Raw genomic sequence first — 24,688 nt, forward strand, 5'->3', positions numbered from 1 at the left:
TATGCTGTTGATATTTGATGGTCCTTTTAACAATCGGTTTGTTTGCGTTTCACACAATGGAGAACGTAAAGGTAGAGCATGGCGATTGTGATATATGACAGGTTCGACAATATGTTTGGCCTAAACAGCATATAAATCAAAATGGCGGTATGTGGAGTCAGCCGTCGTACACCATAATGACATCACAAACGTAATCACATCGCCTCTGTTATGTGGTCATATCCTCAGCTCCGAATGGTGTACGTTTGAGGGAGATATGCATACATCGATACATTGCTCTCGTGAGCTTTGCCTGACAAGCTACGCCGTAAAAATCTCAATTTGATCCATTTTAAATATCAGCTGCAACACCAAAATGGGAAAAAAGGTCAAGGGGTGTGAATACTATGAAGGCACTGTATTTCTATATGCGTAATTTTCTATGAATTTCTAAGACCACGACATTTTCAGGACTTTCCAGCATTGGAAAATGCCATTTCATTTTTCCAGGCATTTCAAGTAGTTTCAAGGACTGTGCAAACCATGTAAAACCAAATTGATACAGGCATATTTTTGAGGTCTAAAGTGGTTTGCCACATGTATGTGGTAAGAGCACTTCACAACAATAACTATGTTCTTCTCAAACGTTCTCATGTAATGAATATATGTACTCAAGTTTTAGTATGTATTTAATAGACCATCCCCCTCCCCTTCCCACGCCTCCTGCCCCCAAGCCCTCTCCCTCCCACACTTCTCCCTGCTCTCAAATGTTGTGGTTGTGTGCTTCCCCTTCTCTCCCCATCTTGGCTTCCGCTCCCTCTTTTGTATATTTTGTTTGTCTGGTTGATTTGTTTGTGAAATAAATGTTAGCTCTTTCACGAGCCTCGATTCAGTATACAAAAAAAAAAAAAAAAAAAAAAAAAAAAAAACTGATGGTATGCAACTTCCAGCTCAAACACCCTGAGCTATTTCTGCCTCCAAACACCTCGCCAAATATACCGACTACACCTTTCCTGTTTGAAGGTTAACCATTTATTGGATGCCGATCACCCACTTTACCAGCCCCATTAACCTCCCCCCACCCCTCCCCTAACCACAAACCCACCTTCCAAATTCCAGTTTTCCCTTCCTGCAAATTATCTTCTGCATCCATAATTGTCCACCCCATTCATTCTCCCTTCGTCCCCACATCCTCATTCCTCCCCACAATCATTATTTGTCCAAGTCTACCTCTATTTTGGCTTTCAACCCTGCTGTCAGTATTCCCCCCCTTGCTCAACTGTTCCTTGTGTTCTGTTGCTTCCTGATCCATTCAGTGTTCTCGTTTTCCCATGAGCCTCGACAATATAAAAATACAATATTATCTTTCACCCAGATTGCGACATCCTCCTATTCCTCAAATTTCTTCCCAGTCCAGGTTTCTGCAGAGTGAAACGATATCTTCATGCTCGGTAACTAAAATCCATCCGTTACACCAATTCTCCACAAAATTCAGTGCGTAGAAGAGGATAAATGCAATTTTTAACATTCTTGCTTCAAACAAAACCCAAAATTGCTAACTCCATACCCTTGTAGAGAGGGAAGCAGATGGTGAGTGGGCTCTCAACAATCTTCTTCTCAAACAGGTCCTTCTTGTTGAGGAACAAGATTATCGAGGTCTCCACAAACCACTTGTTGTTGCAGATGGAGTCAAAGAGCTTCATGCTCTCGTGCAAACGATTCTGCACACAGCGTCAAAAATGCACCAGACAACTCGTTTGTAGCCAAGTCTCAAGGTTTACCACCTGTCAACAATCGTGCCCACATTCTGGACTACAGTGTTTCATGATAATCAATTTCGCAATGTAAAGACGTTACCATTACACAATTTGATCCCATCACACAGAAGAGCTACAATTGAGATCATGATGGGACAGCAATGGGAAACATCAGGATTGCAATCCCCAAAAAAATATATCACTTTCAGCACTTACTTCAAAGCTAAAAGTCAACATTGGAGTTTGCATTGTAAGTTTTAGGAGCAAATAAACTACGTGTAAAATATGCACTCGAGGACGTTTGTATAGAGAACCAGCAACGATTACATCCAGGAAGTCAATTTCGTTTTTTCTTTTTTTCAGGCTGCATTGCACATTGGGACAAATGAACACACCATTAAACAATAAAGTGGTGGTTTGTGTGCAGCCACCTGGCCACATTTTTCAAATGAATACACCAACAACAGCAACAATGCATTTTAAGGCCATTTTCCCTGCTAGAGCAGGGGTTAGCCTTGCGGTCCCCATGCCAATCTTCTCCATTTTGCCCTATTTTCTGCATCTCTCCTTGTTAACCCCCTTGCCCGCATTTCTTCTTCCACCATCCTTAGCCAAGTCTTTCTCGGTCTTCCCCATCCTCAACTTCCTTCTACATTCATTTCCATCACTCTTCTCAACCAGTCACTTTCATCCTTCCTCAACACCTGACCAAACCATCTCAACCTGTTCCACTTCACAGCATCAATCACAGGCTCTATTCCCATCATCTTTCGCAATTCATCATTTGTCTTCCTCTCTCTCAACAATACTCCGCACATCCACCGAACCATTCGCATTTCCACCCTTTCCAGCCTTCGTTGCTGCTCTACGTTCATTACGCATGTCTCGCTCCCATAAATCATAAAACTTCACACATGCAGCATACACCTTTCCCTTCAGCTTCAACGACACTCCCCTCATCAGCACGTCACTCAGTTCCCAAAACTTCTTCCATGCACATCTCACTCGAGCAACCGTTGCCGAGTCTGATCCACCTTCTCCATTCAGCATGTCTCCTAGGTAGCAAAATGTTTTCACACCATCCAGCTTCACGCCATCTCCAAGACCCAACTCAACATTTCCTCCATCTGCAGCTCCCTCTGTGCACACCTTACATTTGAATGTAGCTGCCACACTGGTTAATGACCCTCTCAAACCACTACATTTTTGATGAACCCACTCAGCGCACATTGTACATTGAATGGAGTTCACTCTGACACCCTTCCCGCACACAGCACATGGCCACTTCCCAGTTCTTTCCACCTCACCACATGCTTTACCACTTGAAATCACCTTCGTCTTTCCGATATTCACCTTCAGACGATATTCACCATTTCAAATGATGAATACACCATGAAACAATAAAGTGGTGGTTCATGTGCAGCCACCTGGCTGCTGGTTGCATCATTTTTCTGTGGGTGTGTCTGCCGCTGATGCAATGCCTCTCTATAAACCAGTTATCTGGTACTCATTTTGCCGACCTCGAAAGGATGACAGGCTGAGTCAACCTCACCTGGCATTAATTCAACGGGATTCGAACTCAGGACCTTAGATTCCCAAGCCTGCCACCCTAACCATTAGGCCAACACCAGGTGATAATGAAGTGATAGATGAGGTGTTCAAAAAGTTGAAGTTCCATGGAAAAGACAATCATACAAGACAAGTAAATGCTTAACGCCACAAATCGCTAACATGCAACACAGATGTTGTATGTTTGGCTGACGTAGGATTTGGCTTGGTCCAAATTTCGTGTGAGATAGGGTTAGGATGCGTCATACATACAGTAACCCTCTTCAACACGACTTCAAAACGAGGATTTGTTTATACAACAAACACAACAGGCATTTTGAAGGCCATTTTCCCTGCAAGAGCGGGGGTTAGCCAAGAATACACGGTTATACACGTGAGAATAAGTGTGACGCTTATTTCCCAAACGAACAAACGCGCGCGCACGCACACATGTTTTTTTTTTTGTGGGTTTGAATATGGCTCCATGGCCAAGTCATGCGCAGAGGTGACATTTTCCAACATTTTCTACCACCGGAGGATATGAAAAAGGACGAGGTGTAAGAGCTGCTTGAAACTCAATAGCTGTCCCATAAGAAGCTTGAAGGGCTGATAATGTCTAGCAGCAGCGATAGTGACTATGAAGAATGTACAGTACCGCCGAGTACGATGAGAAAAGCGGCATCCATTGTTATGGCATCCATTGTTATGGCATCCATTGTTATGACATCCATTGTTATGACATCCATTGTTATGACATCCATTGTTATGACATCCATTGTTATGGCATCCATTGTTATGACGTCGCTGGTACCATTGTTATCCCAGGAAGTGACATTGGTGATGGCGCTTTCCCCAAACTCAGTGGCTGTGTTACGTGTTTGTCTCATCAGTATGTCTGTGTGTGTATGTGTATGTGTATGTGTATGTGTGTCTGCTCTATTATACACAATAGGCAGTGTACAGCAGTTGCAGTGAAGCATTGAGTGAATCAATAAAAGTCTGGGGTTACATCTCAGCCAGGAGTATCATGGATTTACACACGATCTAAGGGACGGGCATGTTTGAACTTTGATGGATCATGCCAATCCCTCAGGAACATCTCATTGGGCAGAGATCAATCTTCCAACATGGCAATGGGCCCAACCATCCAGGAAATGATGAAGAATTATCTGGAATGACAGAGAACCCAAAGACGTCTTGCCCTGAACAAAATCCCAATAGAATCATTGGGGAGACTTTGCTTGCATGGATTCTGGGAAAGTCAAACAGCAAACGAACAATTGACGAATTGTGGAAAATGCTCCAAGGATATATCATTCATTCCAGTCATACAGACAAACTGTATGGGAGCATGAAAAGCTAGCTATGTCATGTTGAATATAAAGCAAGGCCCTCACCAACCAAATAATTAATTGTAAAAGGCCTTCCTTGTGTTTTGGTATATTTTCTGTTATCATGAACTTTGCATGTATTACAATCTCAGGGCTGGCAGGATGGCCTTGCGGCCTTGCTGGAGGTACAGCTCACCCAAGCTGTCTAACCTGGGATCCATGAACCATCTTCCTGGTGTTTCATCAATGTGTGCTGTCCACCTGTATAGATGGACAAACAGGCGTCCCATCTGCCAGCATTCATTGGTGGACGCTGAAGATCCCATGGTGTCTTCTGCAAAGACTAGGTGAGCTATCACCAGAATCGTGAGCAAATGACAAATTCTTGCCCTCACCTCAGTCAAACCTCAGGCCTGGTTTGTGAAAGACGAGGCTCAAGCTTCTCCCAGCCAAACTCACAAGAACGTGGGACAACTGGCCACTTTACTTTCTTTAATATTTATTTATTTATTATATTAACTGATGACATCAGTTGTATTTTCAGATTTGGATACAAGAAAGTTTCAAAGACATCGGATTCTTACGGACTGCACTGTCCCACCAGCAGCAAGTTCGTGAGATTTTATACGAGCTTGCATCTGGCTGTCCTGATGTCCTCTCCTAATAGGGAGGCAGCTCAAGGCCATATTTTCATTAAAGCACCAATTTCTACCTCTGCCATCGAATGTGAACACAGGACAGGTTATGTTTTCACACCTGTCTGTTTGCCTGTTGTGAACAATATATCTCAAGGTTGTGGACTGATTTGGACGAAGTTTGGTGGAGAGGTTGGGTGTGTGACAAGGAAGAATTGTATCAATTTTGGTGAAGATCCAGATGCAAAGTTAAGTGATTCTTCACCATTGAGATGAGGCCAAAAACGATATATAAATACGATATTTCAAATATACATGGACAAGTTGTGACAAAATTAGGTGGATGAGTTGGGGAGGTGACAACAAGCAGCTTCGATTTTGGTTCCGTTCTGGATTCAGATCCGGCCTATCAGTGGGATACAAAACAAACTGCTCAGTCTGGTGGATATACACTCTAGTTGGTTGTTCTCATTTTGCGGGATTCAGAAGGTGGAACGGAGCCCTCCCAGGTCTCAAAGTTTCCACCTCGTGTGCGTGCAAGTTATTGTTGGCTGCTATCGCCACACGTGGGTGGGTTTCAGGAGATGAAATGGAGACCTACCAGGTCTCAATATATATATATGTATATATATATATATATATATATACACCCCCCATCCCCTCCAAGGCTAATGGTATCCACCCCTGCCCCCCCTTTCTAAACAAGTGCTTCACCCTATGGCTGAGTGCAGTACTAGTTTACCATGTGTTCTTTAGGTCTATACCTTTAATTTTAGAAAGGTAGCCACAAAATAGGTAAAAGGCCAATCACTATGACAATTTCCGCAAATTATATGCATCTTTATTCAATATTTCACCGAAGGAGTATTGGCAGCTTATTTTTTTTCTAAATTTTCTTTAATAGGTCCATAACTGATTTCAAGAGACGAGCTATGAAACGGCTCAATAACTTCTCTAATTATAATGACAGGTTATTGGAGTTTCAAAATTTTCAGGCAATCCCATTGATTTATGTGTTGATGGACTCTTCTGTCCATGAGCCAATAAGGAAATCTTACCCTTTTAAAGGTGACCAGCAGTCAAATTGAAGACGAAGCAGGCAGCGTGGATCTCAATGCTGACAAATGTTACAATCTTCTCTCAGTTATATACTGTGACGTGGAACAGAGATGAAGGCATGGACTTCATCAAGCATGAGAAACATCAACGTCCACCATCTCTTTCAGACAGGAAAGTTACGCCAAGGAAAAAAAATAAAATAAAAAAAATAAAATAAAAAGCCGCATCTACCGAGCTGTCAGAAACAGGATAGTTGGATGAAACCTCAAGGAACCAGATGTCAAAATCTAAGATGGTGCTGTTGTGGTGCATTTCCTTTGAATGAGAAAGTCACATTTTGGTGTATATGCATGATGCCTGTTCCTCGCATCATTAAGGAAATGGCCGAGTCTAAAAGAGTTACTGTAGTATGGGACACTTGTCACCAGCAGAAACGTCTGCTACAACAACATGCATTTTAAGGCCATTTTCCCTGCTAGAGCGGGGGTTAGCCTTGCGGTCCCCATGACAATCTTCTCCATTTTGCCCTATTTTCTGCATCTCTCCTTGTTAACCCCCTTGCCCACATTTCTTCTTCCACCATCTTTAGCCAAGTCTTTCTCGGTCTTCCCCGTCTTCTACTTCCTTCTACATTCATTTCCATCACTCTTCTCAACCAGTCACTTTCATCCTTCCTCAACACATGACCAAACCATCTCAACCTGTTCCTCTTCACAGCATCAATCACAGGCTCTATTCCCATCATCTTTCGCAATTCATCATTTGTCTTCCTCTCTCTCAACGATACTCCGCACATCCGTCGAACCATTCGCATTTCCACCCTTTCCAACCTTCGTTGCTGCTCTACATTCATTACCCATGTCTCGCTCCCATAAATCATAACACTTCTCACACATGCAGCATACACCTTTCCCTTCAGCTTCAACGACACTCCCCTCATCAGCACGCCACTCAATTCCCGAAACTTCTTCCATGCACATCTCTCGAGCAACCGTTGCCGAGTCTGATCCACCTTCTCCATTCAGCATGTCTCCGAGGTAGCAAAATGTTTTCACACCTTCCAGCTTCACGCCGTCTCCAAGATCCAACTCAACATTTCCTCCATCTGCAGCTCCCTCTGTGCACACCTTAAATTTGAATGCAGCTGCCACACTGGTTAATGACCCTCTCAGACCACGACATTTTTGATGAACCCACTCAGCGCACATTGTATATTGAATGGAGTTCACTCCGACACCCTTCCTACACAGCACAGGGCCACTTCCCAGTTCTTTCCACCTCACCACATGCTTTACCACTTGCCATCACCTTCGTCTTTCCGATATTCACCTTCAGACCTTTTGTCTCCATACATTCCTTCCACGTGTTCATCTTTTCCTTCAGTCCATCCATACTTTCCGCAATCAACACCAGATCATCTGCCTACAACAACTCCCACGGTAAACCCTCCTTTACGTTCTGAGCCAGCACCTCCATCACAGCTACAAATAGTAGTGGACTTAGTACCGAACCCTGATGCACTCCCACCTTCACCTCAAACTCACCACTGTTCCCGTCCTTCGTCCTTACAGCTGTGCGCGCTCTTTTGTACATTGCCATCACTACTCTGATCAACCATTCCTCCACTCCTAACTTCCTCAATGCCCATGTCAATACTTTGCGTGGAACCCGATCGAATGCTTTCTCCAGATCAACAAACCCAAGAAACAACTTCTTCCTCTTCTCCATGTACTTCTCCTGCAACTGCCTCACAATGAAAAGCACGTCTGTCGTTCCTCTTCCTGGCATGAATCCAAACTGCATTTCGTTGATCTTCACTTTCTTCCTTATCCTCCTCTCCAACACCCTTTCCAATACCTTCATTCCATGCTCCAATAACTTTATCGCTTGGTACGAGCCACACTCCAGAGGGTCACCTTTCCCCTTGTATAGAGGGACGAGGGTACTCAGTTCCCAATCCACTGGAATGCGGCCTTCTTTCACCACCAGATTACAGATCTCTGTCATTCTCTTCACACCCCAACTTCCTGCTGCCTTCAACATATCTCCCACAACTCCCGTCGGCCCTCCCGCTTTTCTACCCTTCATTGCTTTTATCGCTTCCTCAACTTCCTTCTCAGTTATCTTCTCTGCCGCTCCTAAAACTGGGTTACTCTCTATGTTGCCATCCCATTCATTCTCTGTATTCAACAGCATTTCCATATATCTTTTCCATCTTCCTTTAATTCCATCTGGGTCGACAACGATTTGTCCCACTTCATCCTTCAAGCAACTCACCCCCATCACATCGCACCTCTCTTTCGCTATCTGCTTTGCAATCCTGAATACTGCTTTCTGACCCTCTTCCGAATCCAAGCGTTCTCCGAACATTTTCCTACATGCCTCCTGTGCCTTTGCTACCTCTTTCTTTGCAGCCTTCCCGGCTGCCTTATAACTTTCATGCTCTGCTGTTTCTGCTCCCGTACCCTTCGCCTTCTGCCACTCCTTGAACTTCTTCCTCTTCTCGTCAATCCTCTTTCCAACTTCATCATCCCACCACCATGTTTCCGAGTGCCTCGGTGGTCCTTTTGTCCATCCACATACCTCACCAACGGCTCCCAACAGACTAGCTTTCATTGACATCCAACCACTTTCAAGCTCAACCACATCATCCTTGACCTTACTCAGCCTCTCTTTTAATGCCTCCCTTACTGTCACCTCTTTCAACGTCCACACCTTCATTCTCAGTTGGTACTTCACCCGCCGAGCACTCCTCGCACCTTTCACTCTTACGTCGCAGACAACCAAGTGGTGCTGTGAAACAGCCTCCTCCCCCGGGATCACCTTTGTGTCCCGGAGGAGCCCCCTATCTCGCCTACGCACCATCAGGTAGTCAACGGTTGTCGTCGACCCACCTGACGTGTATGTAACAAGCTTATTATCCTCTTTCTGGAACTGAGTATTACAAATCAACAAATCAGCTCCATCAGCAAACTGCAAAATCCTTTCACCTTCTCCATTTCTCACACCATACCCGTAACCCCCATGAACTCCGTCAAAACCATCCATACTCCTTCCCACATGTCCATTTAGGTCTCCTCCTACCACAACAACTTCCTCATCTTTCACGTTTTCCATCAGCTTCTCTATCGCACACCAGAACTTGTCCTTCTCTTCATCGCTTCGACCAACCTGCAGAGCATATCCCGAGATGACGTTCACCAAGAGCTTTCCAATCATTATTTTCACCATCATCAACCTATCACACTCTAGTCACACTCACCACACTGTCTACAAACTCCTCAGAAAATAGGACACCAACACCATTCACGCCCTCCAGGCACCCTTGCCACACAAACTTGTATTTCTGTTGAACGTCTGCTAGAAATAAATAAATAAATACAAAAGGGCATTTGGAGTGAGGTTTCCGACGAGAGCAAAATCCATGGAAACTGGCAAGAGTTTGTTCGTGACCCTCCCAAACAAGCAGGCACTCTTCACATTTCTGACAAGATTGGCAACAGACTATCCCCCTGATAGACATGTTATACCAGCTCGTACACAAGCAAATGTCAGAATATCTGAAAAAGACATGTCAACATGTAACCACAAGGAAACAGACATGAAAATACCACTTCACCTGCAGCACGCCTTGAAGAATGACTCTCCCAAATGCCTTGCTCGCACTGTGGATACCGATGCGATTCTGATTGGATAGTTACATCATCCGCTATCTGCTAACCATGCCACCACCACTCCCATGCAGAAATATGGGTAGCTTTTGGCACACTTACATTCATAACAATGTAATATCTCATGCTTTGGGAAATGACAAATCCATGGCCTTGCACTTTTTTCCAGTTTCACAGGCTGCGGGACTACATCAGCTTTCCACGGGGAGGGGAGGGGGCGAGGAAGGCCAGCTAGCCAAAAGAACATATAAAAAAAATTAGCATGTTTTTAGCATAGTTAAAATAAAAAAATTAGCATAATAACATGAAAAAACAAAAACAAAAGCTAGCATGGCAAGTGTGGAGGGGACGCTATCGAGATGAGTGAGGCATTCACTTTTGTTGCAACAAATCCCTTTACCAAAGTCAATTTTGATGCCAACCATTCCAAACTCCGAGAACACTTCACTGTCCTTCTCCAAGGCAGGAACAGCGACCTAAGCTCTGTCAACGAGGCTTGCAAAGAGATGTTCTGTCTTAAGAATAAAAGTGATGGAAAACATTCCACCCACAGGATGCCGTGTTGCATTACTGGACGCATGCCACGTACCATGCTGGGATTTGGACCACAAGTGAATAGACTCAGCAACAAACACTCTTACAATCAGTGCTACAGACCAGAATACAACCACAAAGAATTTTAAGCTGCCAATCTACATTGACGAAATATAGTCATGGCCAAAAATATTGGGACCCTTGCACTGTTTTCAAATAACTCACAATTTTCTCTAAAAACAAGTTGAAATTGGCAAAAGTATTTGGTCTCCAAAACCAAAAAGGTATTCTTTCACTGTTGATATTAGAGAACCTTTCTTTTTCATTCAGAACTTAATATATCCCTTTAAATCAGAAAATAAAAAGAAATGGCTGGGTTGAACATTGCACTCCAAATTGCCTTGTAATCTTTTTTTAATGGGATATTGCCCGCCACAAAGCCTACACGGCCACTCGAGGTGGTGGCTACACAAAGAAAACAAAAGCAGAACAACCAGCCCCTTGGATTGAAACAAGACAAATATAGAAAGTTCTCTTCACAGAACAAAAAGGGCTGGGAGGGATGAGCTAGTCTGCTTCGAAACAGTGCCTCTACCCCCATTAAACACATTCAAGGCACCAGTGACAGAGGCAGCACAGCAACCCCAAAACATCACTGAACGTCCTCCATCTTTGACTGTAGGGAAGGTGTGTTCTTTGAAGGCTTCATTTTGTTTTCTGTAAACAGATGATGCGCTTTCCCAAAAAGCTCTAATTTGGTTTCATCTGTCAACGGGATATTCTCCCACAAGGATTTTGGCTTGTTCAGGTGTGTTTTGGCAAACTCCAGTCGGGCTTTCTTATATCTCTCTCAGCTTTGACCTTTATCTCCTAACACAGAATCCCCTTTCATGGAGTTGACACAGATGGTGCGAGTTGAAACTGTAGTACCTTGTATCTGAAGGTCAGCTTGAATCTGTTTGGCAGTTGATCAAGGTGCTTTCTCCACCATTCGATCAATCCTTCGCTGCCATATTTGATCAAGTTTTATCTTGCGGCCATGTCCAGGGAGGATGGCAACAGTGCCATGGGCCTTAAACTTCCTGATAACATTGCGTACAGAAAACACAAACATCAATTTCTCTGGATATGGACTTTTAGCCTTGAGATTGTCCATGCTTGGCTACAATCTTGTGTCTGACCTCCTCAGACAATTCTCTGGTTGTCTTTTTCTCCATGCTCATTGCGGTACACACCGACACAAAACACCAGAATGACTCCTTTCCTCTATTCAAACTGGTTGAATGAGTGATTTTTTAATATTGCAGGCACCTGCAACTCACCATAGGTGAGTTCAATTACAAAGTAAAGGAGAATCACCTGCTTGAAATCCAATTATTGCTAACATTATTGTTCTGCTTGAAATCCAGGCCATTTTAGGATTTCTGTGTGGAATAAGCTAAGATTTAGTAATTTTTTCAGCTTTTTTTTTGTTTTGTTCCTCTGCAAACCAAAGAAATACAGATGTGGATATGAAAATATTTTTTAATTTCAACAATTTTCTGGAGGAAATGGTGCATCATTTGAAAAAAAACTGCAAGGGTGCCAATATTTTTGGCCATGACTAGTATATAAAAATGCATACAATTTGCATAAGTTGTCATAAGATCATAGAAGGTATTTTCAGATTGTGGATACCCATCAAAAATCACAGCTATCGACCAAAAGAACACCTGGTGAAAATTTGCTGCTTTGGTTCGGTCTGTCCCCATCAATCGACAAAGCTGCCCAACTATACTCTCCAAGCCATCACAGGGCGTATGGATCCCACTCGAAACCCTCACCTGCTCACCCTCCCAAAGTCCAGACTGGTTGTCCACCTGCATTCATTTGCACCCTTATTCTCCCGATTGTAGATTCATCTGTGTCTGTCGTCTCATCCTCCCACTTCAATCCTTAAATGCACTGCACACATCACTACCTCATTCACTTCCACCATCTTTACATTCACGGATCCCTTTCCATACTTAAAATAGAACTTTCCATACTTTAAAAAGATGAAAATAAATTATTTAAATACAAATCAAATATGAGAAAGCATCTGAAAATGTAAAGCATTTGCTGCCTTGAATTATCAAATTATGTATTACCACTTTCTTTGTACCTTAGTTTATTAGCCTGATCCTCGCACAGCGTGACAGGGTTTTGCAATTGTGTGTGTGTCTCCGTGGGTGTCCAAGTGTGTGTCCAAGTGTGTGTCCAAGTGTGTGTCCAAGTGTGTGTCCAAGTGTGTGTCCAAGTGTGTGTCCAAGTGTGTGTCCAAGTGTGTGTCCAAGTGTGTGTCCAAGTGTGTGTCCAAGTGTGTGTCCAAGTGTGTGTCCAAGTGTGTGTCCAAGTGTGTGTCCAAGTGTGTGTCCAAGTGTGTGTCCAAGTGTGTGTCCAAGTGTGTGTCCAAGTGTGTGTGTGTTTGTCTGTCTAGCCTGCAACTTTTTACCATTTGAAATATCAAATTATCAACAACTTTATTATGAGAATATGGAGAAGACAAAAAAAAAAAAAAAAAAAAAAAAAAAAAAAAAAGGTCAAAAGGTCAACATCACAAAATCATTATTTTTCATCCTTCACCTGAAATTGTAGGAATTGGCACATTAGGTCACTGAATTGGATCACCAGTCAAAAGCAAGAAGCAGATAGTTTGTTCTTTTTTTTCTTTTTTAAATTAAAACGTCAAATGTCAGGCTGGCATAAAATATCAATGTTAGTGACCCAACCCATCGAGTGCAACATGTATTCTTGACGAAAATGCCAAAGGCAGAGAAAAGGTCCCTTTATATGGTATGTGCCATGTGGAAAACTGTAGAAAAGAATTGACATTCCACAGCTTGTAGAAAATGCCAAACATTAGAGAAGGGACATTCAAAAAATCTCATGTGCATGCTGGACTACCCTTGTGTTCTTAGGAGGAACCAAGTAATGCTCTAGAAAAGTTCATATAAAGGGGCGCCCCTACATGTGGCAAATACAATACATTTACTTCTTCATGCAGGTGCATTCATCAAATTGCCGACCCTTTCCCTGTCTCCCGCTCCCTTCATTGCATGTTTTGTGTATCTGTGCATGTTTTCATGTTCAATGCGTTAGCTCTTACACGAGCCTGGATTCTGTATACCAACAAAAAAAAAAAAGAAGAAAAACAAAACAATAAAACATCAGAATTGCATGTGTAGTTTCTGAGAAGAAAGCAAATACCTCATTTGGGGGGCAACTCCCCCACCCCCTGTAGATCCCCAAAGGGGCAGATTAATTTTAATGTCATGAACAAACGTTGGTACACCACGGGTGATGAAGGTTGTGATTAAGTTTCATCTAAATAGTGTGTGTAATTTCAGAGGAGAAAGCAAATTCCTATTTTGGGGGAGATCACAACTGGATCCACTTTGACCACTGGTAAACCTCTTTGGACCCCAACATATATATATATATATATATATATATATATATATATATATATATATATATATATATATATACATATATATATACATATATATATATACATATACATATATACATATATATATATATATATATATATACATATACATATATATATATATATATATATATATATATATATATACATATACATATATATATATATACATATATATATATATACATATATATACATATATATATATATACATATACACATATATATATATATATATATATATACATATACATATATATATATATACATATATATATATATATATATATATATATATATATATATATATATATATATATATATATATATTTGTTTTGTTCTTCTAGCCAGCATTGAAATTGGTTTAAAATACCTTTCGACAAGGAAGCCGTGGTAGTTGTTTGCCGACTCATCCACACTTCCCATAAACAGGGAATGCATAAGAATACCCATAAAGGACACTTAATTGCAGAAAAAGAAGCTTCAGTTTATCCAAGTAGCATCAGCAGGGGACAAAGCAGGAAAAATATCACATTTTTCTTTACCAAGGATGAGAAGCAGATTGGCATGCGGCGATTGAGCAACGAGAAACATTGTGCCAAGTATTTTTGTCGAAATGCAGAACAGCAGGGGTTTGGGCATCTCCCACAGCTTCCTCTTTAAAAAAAAAAAAAAAAAAAAATTCATTAAGCTTGTGCGCTGTTCAGATACGATGTTATCGGAGACTAATGGAAGGGCAACCTTCAAAAAGTCCTGGCAACCCAATATGGCACAATAGTTTGAATGCTGCACTTGGAATAGGAAGCCATCAAGTATTTGTGGAATATTCCATAGCTTTTGGAAAAACAAATCAAAACATCCACAGCTTCAGTGGGGACTTCCGGACTCGGTGTAATAATGGATAGAGGGTTGGCTACGAGTCGATGAGGTCGTAGGTTCGAACCCTGACCGAGTTGTACCAAAGCCCAAGAATAATATGCGCTACTTCCTTACTTGTTGCTCGGCATTTAAAGGAAAGAATGACCAAACAACCAGAGCACAGGATTGATGGGCTTAATGGCTTCCTCCTGCATTGTGAAGTTCCTCGTCTGTGCCTATCAATGTGTGTGTCTGTGTCTGTCACCTTATAGGCCTGCTTCTGCTAAAGTATTGGCACACTACAAACTACAGCATCACATTCAAATAACTATGAACACCAAATGCATTACTTTTCATATGTTTGAGATGCGACATCAATTCTAAAACTGGTCAAGCCACTCGTATAGTAATTACCACTTAACCTCCGAGTACTGGAGGTACTCTGGCAGAAAACTCACCATTTCCTCGTCTTCTTCCAGAACCAGGTCGTAAGCGCTCATAGCCACACAAAAGATTATGGCAGTTACACCCTCGAAGCAGTGAATCCATTTCTTCCGCTCCGATCGCTGCCCACCCACATCGAACATCCTGAAATCCAGAAGGTTAAAAGCAATTTCGCCACTCATCCTCAAACGTTGCATTGGCAAATAAGCAAAGTTTATGTTCATGTTTAATTAAAGTGCGTGCATTATGCAATTAACCAGACAAATATTTCAGTCTGACGATATCAAGCTTGCCAAACCGCTGATAAAGACGAAGCTATTTGTGCAATTCGATTGAATTCAATAGAACAGGCAGGAAGTTTAAAACTATTTGGAGTTTACAACAATTTGTTTGACGTTAAAGGTCCCTCACCCCCCCCCCCCCCCTCACCCCTCCCCTCGAGTTTCACAGTAGTTGGTTTTTGTATTATTACCTCCACCACCCAAGTTGAACAGAGATCGTTTTCGCCACTGTGAGCAGAATATCCCAAAAGGTTCTTGACGGATTTGGAGAAACTTTGTGGACAGGTTGGGTGTGTGACAATGAGGAATAGATCGGATTTTGGTGAAGATCCGAACCCGGATCTGGCCTATCAGTGGGATACAAAATGTAAACTGTTCCGCCTAATGGAGACATGCGCTCTACCGTGTGCTGTCCTAGTTACCTACGCCACCAAAGGTGGATGGAGGTTATGTTTTCTCCCCTTGGTCTGTGAACAAGATCTCAAAATGTTGGATGGATTTGGACGAAATTTGGCAGAGAGGTAGTGTATGTGACGAGGACAAAATTATTAGATTTTGGTGAAGATCCGGATTCGCCAATTAGAATTTTTAAAATGTTTCTTCACCATTGGGGAGATATGGCCAAAAACGATACGTAGCAGGATATCTCAAAAAGTTGGAGAGATTTGGATGAAACTTGAACAGGTTGGGTGTGTGTGACAAGGACGAATCGATTTTGGTGAAGATCAGAGTATGGATTCGGATACGAGAATTATTTAATTTTTAAGCGATTCTTCACCATTGAGATCGGGTGAAAAGCAATATGTCGTGAGATATTAAATAAGTTATGGACGAGTTATGACTAAACTAGGTGAATGGGTTGGTTTGGTGACAAGAACAAGCCGATTCGATTTTGGTTCAGGTCTGAATCCAGATCCAGCCCATCAGTGGGATACAAAACAAACTCTTCAGCCTGGCGGTGGCATGCGCTCTACAGAGTGCCGTTCTAGTTTTAGTTTGTATTTCCCATTATTCTTGCAAATGGTGCATTTTCAAAACACTTGGGCAAATATTTATTTGCACGTAGAGATATCGGCTCATGAAGGAGCAAACGAGAGGGCGTACCGACAGTGTATTGAAGAGGAACAGGAAGACAGCCCATGTAGGAGTGGATGGATGAGTGGCAGACCAGGAGTGGGTAGATCAAAAGAGTCGGTGTTCAAAATTATTGGACTATCCCAGCACGAGGCCGAAGCACAGTTGCACACCATCGATTTTATTCCTCACTGCTTCAGTCTATGGAGCCACCTTCCAAAGGTGCTGCCCCACTCCTCCCTCCAGGACTCATGCAAGCAGTGCACAACAATCTAGTCATCCCCATGACCTTTATTACACCACTAGCTATGCACAGGGGGGACGCCAAAAGCAAACGACCAATGCGGAAACGGCGATTGGCAAACTATGACCCAATAAATTCAACATTCCTGTGCCACCTTCAGTCGGATATCAGACATTGACACTAGGTTCATGAAGGACAAACAAAAAATAAATAAATAAATAAATAAATAAACAAACCGTACCCAGTCTGGATGTTGCTATATCCAAGCAATGGTGAAACTGCACATGGAGAATCCACGGATGCCACGGATGGAAACCCTTACGTCATTCCCTCACCATCTCTACATTTTAATTCCAATCGCAAATTAATACTATGGTATTAAAATTATAAATATAATGTTAAATCACGACTATCGGAAAAAAAAATCAAAAGAAAAATCAGCGAATAGCCATTTTGTTCACTTCCGGTTCAGCAGCAGTTCCGCAACGATGGTATTTCAAAATTATAATTTTATTGAGGAATTTATGAAGCCTCCTTCCTACCCACATTACAACACCCGATGAGACCCCAAAACATTCCACAGGAGGTTTGGTGGGGTGAGCCCCAAGACTGAGGGAGTAGTTTGGGGATGGACAGACGGACACTTGTTTTACAATATAGATTAACCCTTCACAACACAACACTCTTACTTGCTAGTTTGTTTTCACTCCCTGCTTCACTTCCTGCCTATGCTTATCAAATGCATCAATTCCTTTGATAGCCCTATTGTCAAATCTGCCTTGCTATTCCATGAGCCTCACTACTGCAAGAGGATCCGGGGCAGAGTGAATAAAACTCTGCTGCCAGTTTTCGTAACATCAAGGTTTAGCTCCCCGTCCATGCTGATGTGCTGCTGGCCACCGTGCTACAAACTGGAATTGCATTGGCCTAGTTTTATCTTCATAAGCCAACGATATTCCTATAGCCTTAGTCTTCTCTGGAAATTAATCAAACTAGGGCATTGCCCGTACTATATCTATATCTAAAATTATATCCCCCCATGAAATGGTTTGGTCCAAAGCGAACGGCTTGCGAGTACGGTGACAATCCCCCCCCTCTATTTACATGCAATGGTTTGGTCCAAAGCGAACGGCTTCCGGAGTTTGGTAAAGAAATCGCCATCGCGTGCACAAACGCGCAGGAAAGCGAATGAATCGCAAATTCGGTTTTATTAGTTTTAAAACATAGTTTAACGCCAACATAGTTTGCAAACGTGAAATAAATGAATACGCTCTCAAATGTGCCATCCGAGGCAGAGTGTGTCCTCCACGTTCGGCACACGCGATCGTTCGCTGCTCTCCGATTGGTTGAATCGTTTTTTGGACATAGCTCGGTAAGTAATTGTCCGATTAATATGAAACCTTGAAAAGGCACATCCTCGGGTCCCCAGCAATATACCTGGCAAGTTTCAAGTATATCGGACCGGTAGTTGTCGAGAAACAGCGGTCACAGACAAACAAACAAACGTACAAACGTACAGACGTACAGAGATTACTGGAATTATAGATAGATGTCAACGTAGGTCTCATCTCTTGTTTATTCCATAGCCGAGCATTATGACTCAACCTGAGCCATTTGTAGGGCCTCGTTCAACACTTACCATCATTAACATTTTATTTCCTTTTATGACTGCAAGATCCAATGTGACTCGTTTGAATATTACTCTAATTCCCACAGATAATTCTCAGATCGAATACAGGTTCCCATTATGAACAGTTTAACGTGTTCATTACCTTTCACATTTAAATTTCTATAAATTCCATCCCAAGCATCATTCCTCATACCGGCTGACAGTTTGCATGGCCAATCACAGGCAAGCGGAACCTTGGTCGCACAAAGCTATAGATTTGAAATGAAATTCTGTTCGGTGTCGATGAGAGTGCATCTAATGGTTATTTTAAATAAAAAAAAATAAAAAAAACGCACTTGAAACGAAGATTCTTGAATGTGAAGCGAGTCTCGACGATTCCGGTGGTTTTCACGCGGGTACGCAGCACGTCTTGTTGCGTAGGCACGTAGTCCGGCTGCGATATCCTTGCGAAGTCGTTCAGGTAGCTGCGGGCAAGCAGGGAAGAGTGAAAGATTGGATGTTCAGGAACAGAAAAATCATTGCAATGGATTACGTGGGAACAATGCAAGATAAACCGAATTGCGATGGAATTTGAAACAAGAGCAATCAGATTGCAGACCCTCACCAGGACATGTTTTAGTGATTTTTACGGCTTGTGTTAAAACAAATAAGGCGGCCGAACCATGTGACCGATGACATCATTATTTTTCCTCCACGAATTTATCCCCAGACGATGCTCAAGAAATTTCATCTTGATCGGATGAAGTTTTGTACTCGTCAAATTGTGACGTCATAATGGAGGCAACTATGACACTCATTAACATATGATATTCCCCATGGAGAGTTCTTTACAGTGAGCCATGTCAATTTTTTGTGATGCAAACAGATAGAGGTGCAAAGTTTTTCGTTTTTTCCAAGATGGCGACCACGTGACCTATGACGTCATAATTATTTTTAAAATTCCACAGGAAGAGGCGCTCCTATGGTGAAAATTTCCTGTCAATCAGACCAACGGTTGCAGAGAAAATCATATTTATTCTGTGCAGACAGACAGCCTCAAATGGATTGCCCTCTCCTCTGGCTATGGTAACAATCACAAAAGGAACGATAAGGGAAAATTGCCACCAAGCTCTGGAAGACCATCCTCATTTGGACCGGTTTTGAAATGCTAATCTTACGACGACCACCCGCAGAAGTGCAACACTGCCCCCAACGCTGTCACAGCAAACGCTGACCTGGAAAACAGTACGAGGGAAGGAAGCCAAACGCCCAACACCCTTTACATGGTGGTTGCCAAAATCGTGTAAACCTTGGCCGAGCATTGCAACATTTCACTGCATTATATTCTTGGATGCAGGCAAAACAGTCACCAATGAGAAAGGTGCTCCAACAGCAGCTCGACAGGATTAGAGAAGGAAATACGAGAAAACACCCGTGTGTTGCGATTGAAGTCCTGATTGTAGGTATCTATTCACTCCAGGCCTCACGCCACCATTCCTTCCCATTCCCAATGAGTGGAGCTTGGGATGGAATGGGTTTGTGGTGCGAGTAGCGATGGTGTCTGTCATGGAGGGGATGTGTGCTTGTAGTTATGGTGATCAGATTGCATGGGGAGGAGGAACACGAGAGGGTGGGGTGGGGGGGGGGGGGGGGGGGAAGCTGAGCCGGAAGATATTTTCCCATGCTTTTTTTCTTTTCTTTTCTTTTTTAAACAAAGGAAGGAATATGTTCCTCCAGTAATGCACCAATGAAAACCCAATCAATGCGATTTGTGTACATGCTGTCAGGCTCATGGAAAAGCTGTTACACAAACCACGAACACACGTTGCAGACAGACACGACAACACGTCTCGACTTGCTACCCGCCATGAAAGAGGCTTCAGGTGGCAGACCCTTTTGCTCCAACAAAGGACCAATGCCCGAAACGTTGGCCTCTTGCTTCCCACGGAGGTTAGCACATCTCAATTTCATCCCTTGTTCTACCAGTCAGCTAAATAGGATCTACGGTGAGAAGATGGGGGATATTAAAATCAAAGCATATTGGCCTACACATTATGTAGACGGCCTCCAAGAAACTGACTGCCATCAATTTGCCTTCAACCTCACGGTTCACGCTAATCCTGCCCAACTTTTGTGGGTGCAGTGTTTTCCTTACCAATTGGACATTTCGTGAAACAGTCAGCCATTGCAGATCAAATTTGTGACAATAAATGTACTCGGCTGTGGGTCATTCCCACAAAGTGAGTGCTATTGGTATAGAGGATCATTCATTGGAGGGTGGAATGAAATTTTAAAAATATGAAATACACAATTCTACATGAAAGAATATTTCAAAATACCACAGATAACCCTGCTGGGAACCAGGCAAAGGAATTGCTGAGCAGACGCGACCGCGTGAGCGATATGCTGCCCAAACCATTCAAGGGGGAGGGGAAGAGGAGAGGGTCCAAGGGCAGGAGGATCACTCCAGGACAATCAGAATAGTCAGACACATTCAACTCGGATTTGAAAGATCAACATTATAAAAAAAAGTAATGGCTGAACAACCGTAAACGAGGAAGTACCAATTACTACCAAGACCGTCCGAATTAGTGCCACTTTGTGGCATCATGTCTCAAGGAACGATTTTGGTCCAAGTGTTTCACGGACTTACTGGCCAGCCACCAGGTCTGACGTTCACCTGAAAGTCAGGTGAGAATTTGGAACTTCGTCAAGATGCCGGTGGCGACTCGCGTACTCTTCAGGAAGGACACCATGGGGATATTTACCATGCACCAACTAATGCTAACTGGTGAGGCCCAGTTTAACATCCATAATTTTGATGGATTTTTCTGTTGCTGAACATCCAATCTTTCACTCTTCCCCTGCTGTCCTAAGGACAGCACACACCAAGTAATCTCCCCATCCGAAGTAACACCAAGACGGCAGTTTCGAGCTCAGTCTAGATTCAAAAACAGGGGTTAGAACCAGCACCAACTTTTTCAGTGAAATTCCCTCAAATTTTGGAGATACATCAATAGGATGATATTCAAAAACTCAAAATAAATAAATCTTCTCTTTTTAAAATAATACCGGACGCCCAAGCCCTCTCCCTCCCACAGTTCTCTCGATGTCCCTGCTCTCAAATGTTGCGTTTGTCTCCTTCCCCCTGTCTCCCCATCTTGTCTACCGCTCCCCTTATTTTGTGTTTTATGTGTTGGTTTGACTTTTTGTGTGATTAATGTTAACTCTTTCGCGAGCCTCGATCTTGTATACCAAAAAAAATAAATTTGAGGACAATTCATATTCTCATTCAATTGAGGACACAGACCCCAAAAAATTAATTAATTAATTGAATCCCCTACCATGCTCCATGGGTACAATGCATTATATGGTCAGGTTTTACAATGTCAAAAGGTGGCACATTAAAACGCATGATGCTACTCAGCCATGCAGTGCACTGTCACCTTTTGCTCACTTGGAGGCCCAAGTATCTACTTAAATTAAAAGAAGTGTCACGTAACTTGTAACTAATTACAAGTGCTTAAAAACTTCTCTCAACAAGAGGACAAGTCAATGGCTGGCATACAGCCCTAAAAACGAAAAAAAAAAAAACAAGACGGAAGCAGCCGTGGCAACACGGACAGTGCGCACAAGGAAATCAAACTACCCATCCCTCTGCTCGAGGAATCACGTGCAAAAGCATCCTGCACTGGCAAACATCTTAGATGCAGACAACAAGGACCGTTTGCATAGGCCGAAGTGAAGACACGATAAATCTTCGTCCAAATCCTATTCCAGGTCCTGCTTTCCATATTCCCTACGGCGGAGGGCCGACTATCGGTTAATTTACGAAGAAAAGGCAGAATTTAATCGATTTTTAAAACCCTTTGTGTGCGACGATCGAGAAGCAATGCAAAAATGAATAGAACCTCGAAAATAGATTTTTACATCTGGTGCAATGTTTGAGATATTCAACGTTTCCTGGTACAATTAGGTTCCAGCACAGGCCATGCTCCAAAGCTGCGAATGCTTTTCCACAAACATCACTCCAAGGGGAAAAGCTTCACATTTTCTGAGTCTCCCTATGCACTAGTCAGAACAAACGGCCTTCGGAGACAGCAGCTGCCTTCAGATTGAAACCGCAGACCTTGGATGCCTCGACTCGCCCAACTCCTGGGAACAAAAGCTTGCACGATCTCATGATCACACAGGACAAATCAAATCTTTTGACTGCGGTATCGCACTATTCCCAACCATTTGGTCCTTGAAGAGGGATCACACCGAAGAGGTGAAAGTGGAATGGTCATATGGATCGAGGATGACTGGTTCAGGACCAATAGGCCTCCGGGAAGACAAACCGAACAATGGATCAAATGTAAACAATGACAGGAGGTGAATTGAAAATACGGTAAATAATGCATCGATGGAATGGCCCCATAGCATTGCCGTTTGCGAACTTATTTGAAGAAGAGTAAAAGTTGTGGTCTGCAGGACAGTAATCATGATGAAAGGAAACGGCCGAGTGCCCAGTGATCTGTCGGCAATTCGCTAGCAACAACCGCCGACCGACCACACCCCAAGCACTGCCACCAGGCAATGGCAACCGTCATTACTGAAAACGCCGAGGTGCCAAGAAGGCAGCAACATAGAGGGAAATGAACCAATTAACACTGCTGGAGAAAGTGACATTGCACACACGGGTCAAGAGAAGGCCCAAGGGACGATGACCCATCACTCTACAGCACCGTCCTATCACCCCCCAGCCCACGAGGGACAACAAAAGGCAGATAAAGCACCCCCTAATCGCAGGCCCATCGAGAGAACACATGGTCACAACACAATTTCTGGAAAGAAACCAAAAAAAACAAACCCCAAATGCAGCATAAATCTAAAGGATGTGATCAATCGCCATTGGAGCGAGCCAGTTCCGGATTGAGAGGTACATTTAGTCAGGTGGGAAAGTAAACGGAATCGCAAAGACCAAGAACACAATTACATTCAGGATGAATAGCTTTGCTTCTGATAATCGGTTTGCGCGCACGCGTGCACACACACACACACTTTTTTTTCCCCATCAATGAGAAATCCTATCAAAATCAACTTAGCAGCGATCTTCCACCAGCTGTCAGGAATGGCCAAGAGCCTCGGGCAATGCCCTTTGTGCAGTCTCGGTGGCGTTTGTTTCAGAAGGTACTTTGGTGCTCGACTATTTGAAAAAAAAAAAAACAACATCAGAAAGAGGTTATCGATCCACAAGTGTCACCAAAACAGTTGCCTTTTGCACACTGCGCCACACGCTTCATCGGTTAAACCTTCGGTACACTACACTTCCAAACATCTCAAGTTTCACAAATAAACTTCACTGTATCCACAAAGACAACGTTCTGACCATTCTATATCTTTCTATCCCTGTGCTGTGGTGCATCAGTTTCTCACCCTTCATTTCCCATTTGCCCAATTGTCTGATGATCAACAGCTGCAACCTCTCCTCCCTCCCCACTACCCCAAATAAATTGGACTCTTCCGAGACTTTATACCCAAAATAAAGTACAAATCGACATTTGTATCACCACAGACACCATGCAACAGGTATAGATATTGGACAAAAAAGAGAATATATATATATATATATATATATATATAAATAAAGGAAACACCAGGGTATATGAGTCATACAGCATATATGCAAAGTATGGTGGTGCCACGCGATATATGCAAATCCTTTCGCAATTGTCTTAAAACAGTCTTAAAACCTCCAGTCTTAAAACAAAAACTACGGTATGTATGTATATGTATGAGTGCATGTGCAGACTGCGGCCTGCAGCTGGAGTCCAGTATTAAGAGCGAGAATGGTTGCAAGAGGAGACCTCAGTAACTGCTGACAGGTTGTAAATGTTGGTGCATGTTTGGCAGGTGCTTCAGGGACAAAGGACGCGGAAATTGCTAACGTGTCACGAGGAATGGCCTCGAAGGTAATGCCAGCCTGGGAAAAAGAAGGAAAGACATCGAATGGCAACAGTGGGCGGAACCACACAATCGCCAAGCATTAGTCTGGACTGAGGTGAAACAGGAGAGCAATGGCAGAAAAACTGAGCGGAGTTTGACGTGGGTCGTGAGCATCCTCAATCAATTAAAAAGGTCAGACGGGAACTCCACAGGGCAGGATACCAGACTAAGCAATGCCCGTTTATGGTGCAAGGAGCATAGGCA

The 24,688-nt window shown here is 42.9% G+C and overlaps 1 protein-coding gene across 1 annotated transcript in view; it reads right to left on the reverse strand.

Moving 5' to 3' along the window:
- The window catches only part of LOC137415555 (guanine nucleotide-binding protein G(i) subunit alpha-1), a 41,908-nt gene that overhangs the window by 10,390 nt on the left and 6,830 nt on the right, over positions 1 to 24,688 (reverse strand). The window contains exons 5-7 of the mRNA XM_068101154.2: positions 18,853 to 18,981; positions 15,303 to 15,432; positions 1,547 to 1,700 (exon numbers count right to left, since the gene is read on the reverse strand). Of these exons, the coding sequence (XP_067957255.2) occupies positions 1,547 to 1,700; positions 15,303 to 15,432; positions 18,853 to 18,981 (413 nt within the window). The remainder of the gene's footprint in view (positions 1 to 1,546; positions 1,701 to 15,302; positions 15,433 to 18,852; positions 18,982 to 24,688) is intronic.

Source organism: Myxine glutinosa, chromosome 1, assembly GCF_964187855.1.
Source record: "Myxine glutinosa chromosome 1, kmMyxGlut1.1, whole genome shotgun sequence".
NCBI lineage: Eukaryota > Metazoa > Chordata > Myxini > Myxiniformes > Myxinidae > Myxine > Myxine glutinosa.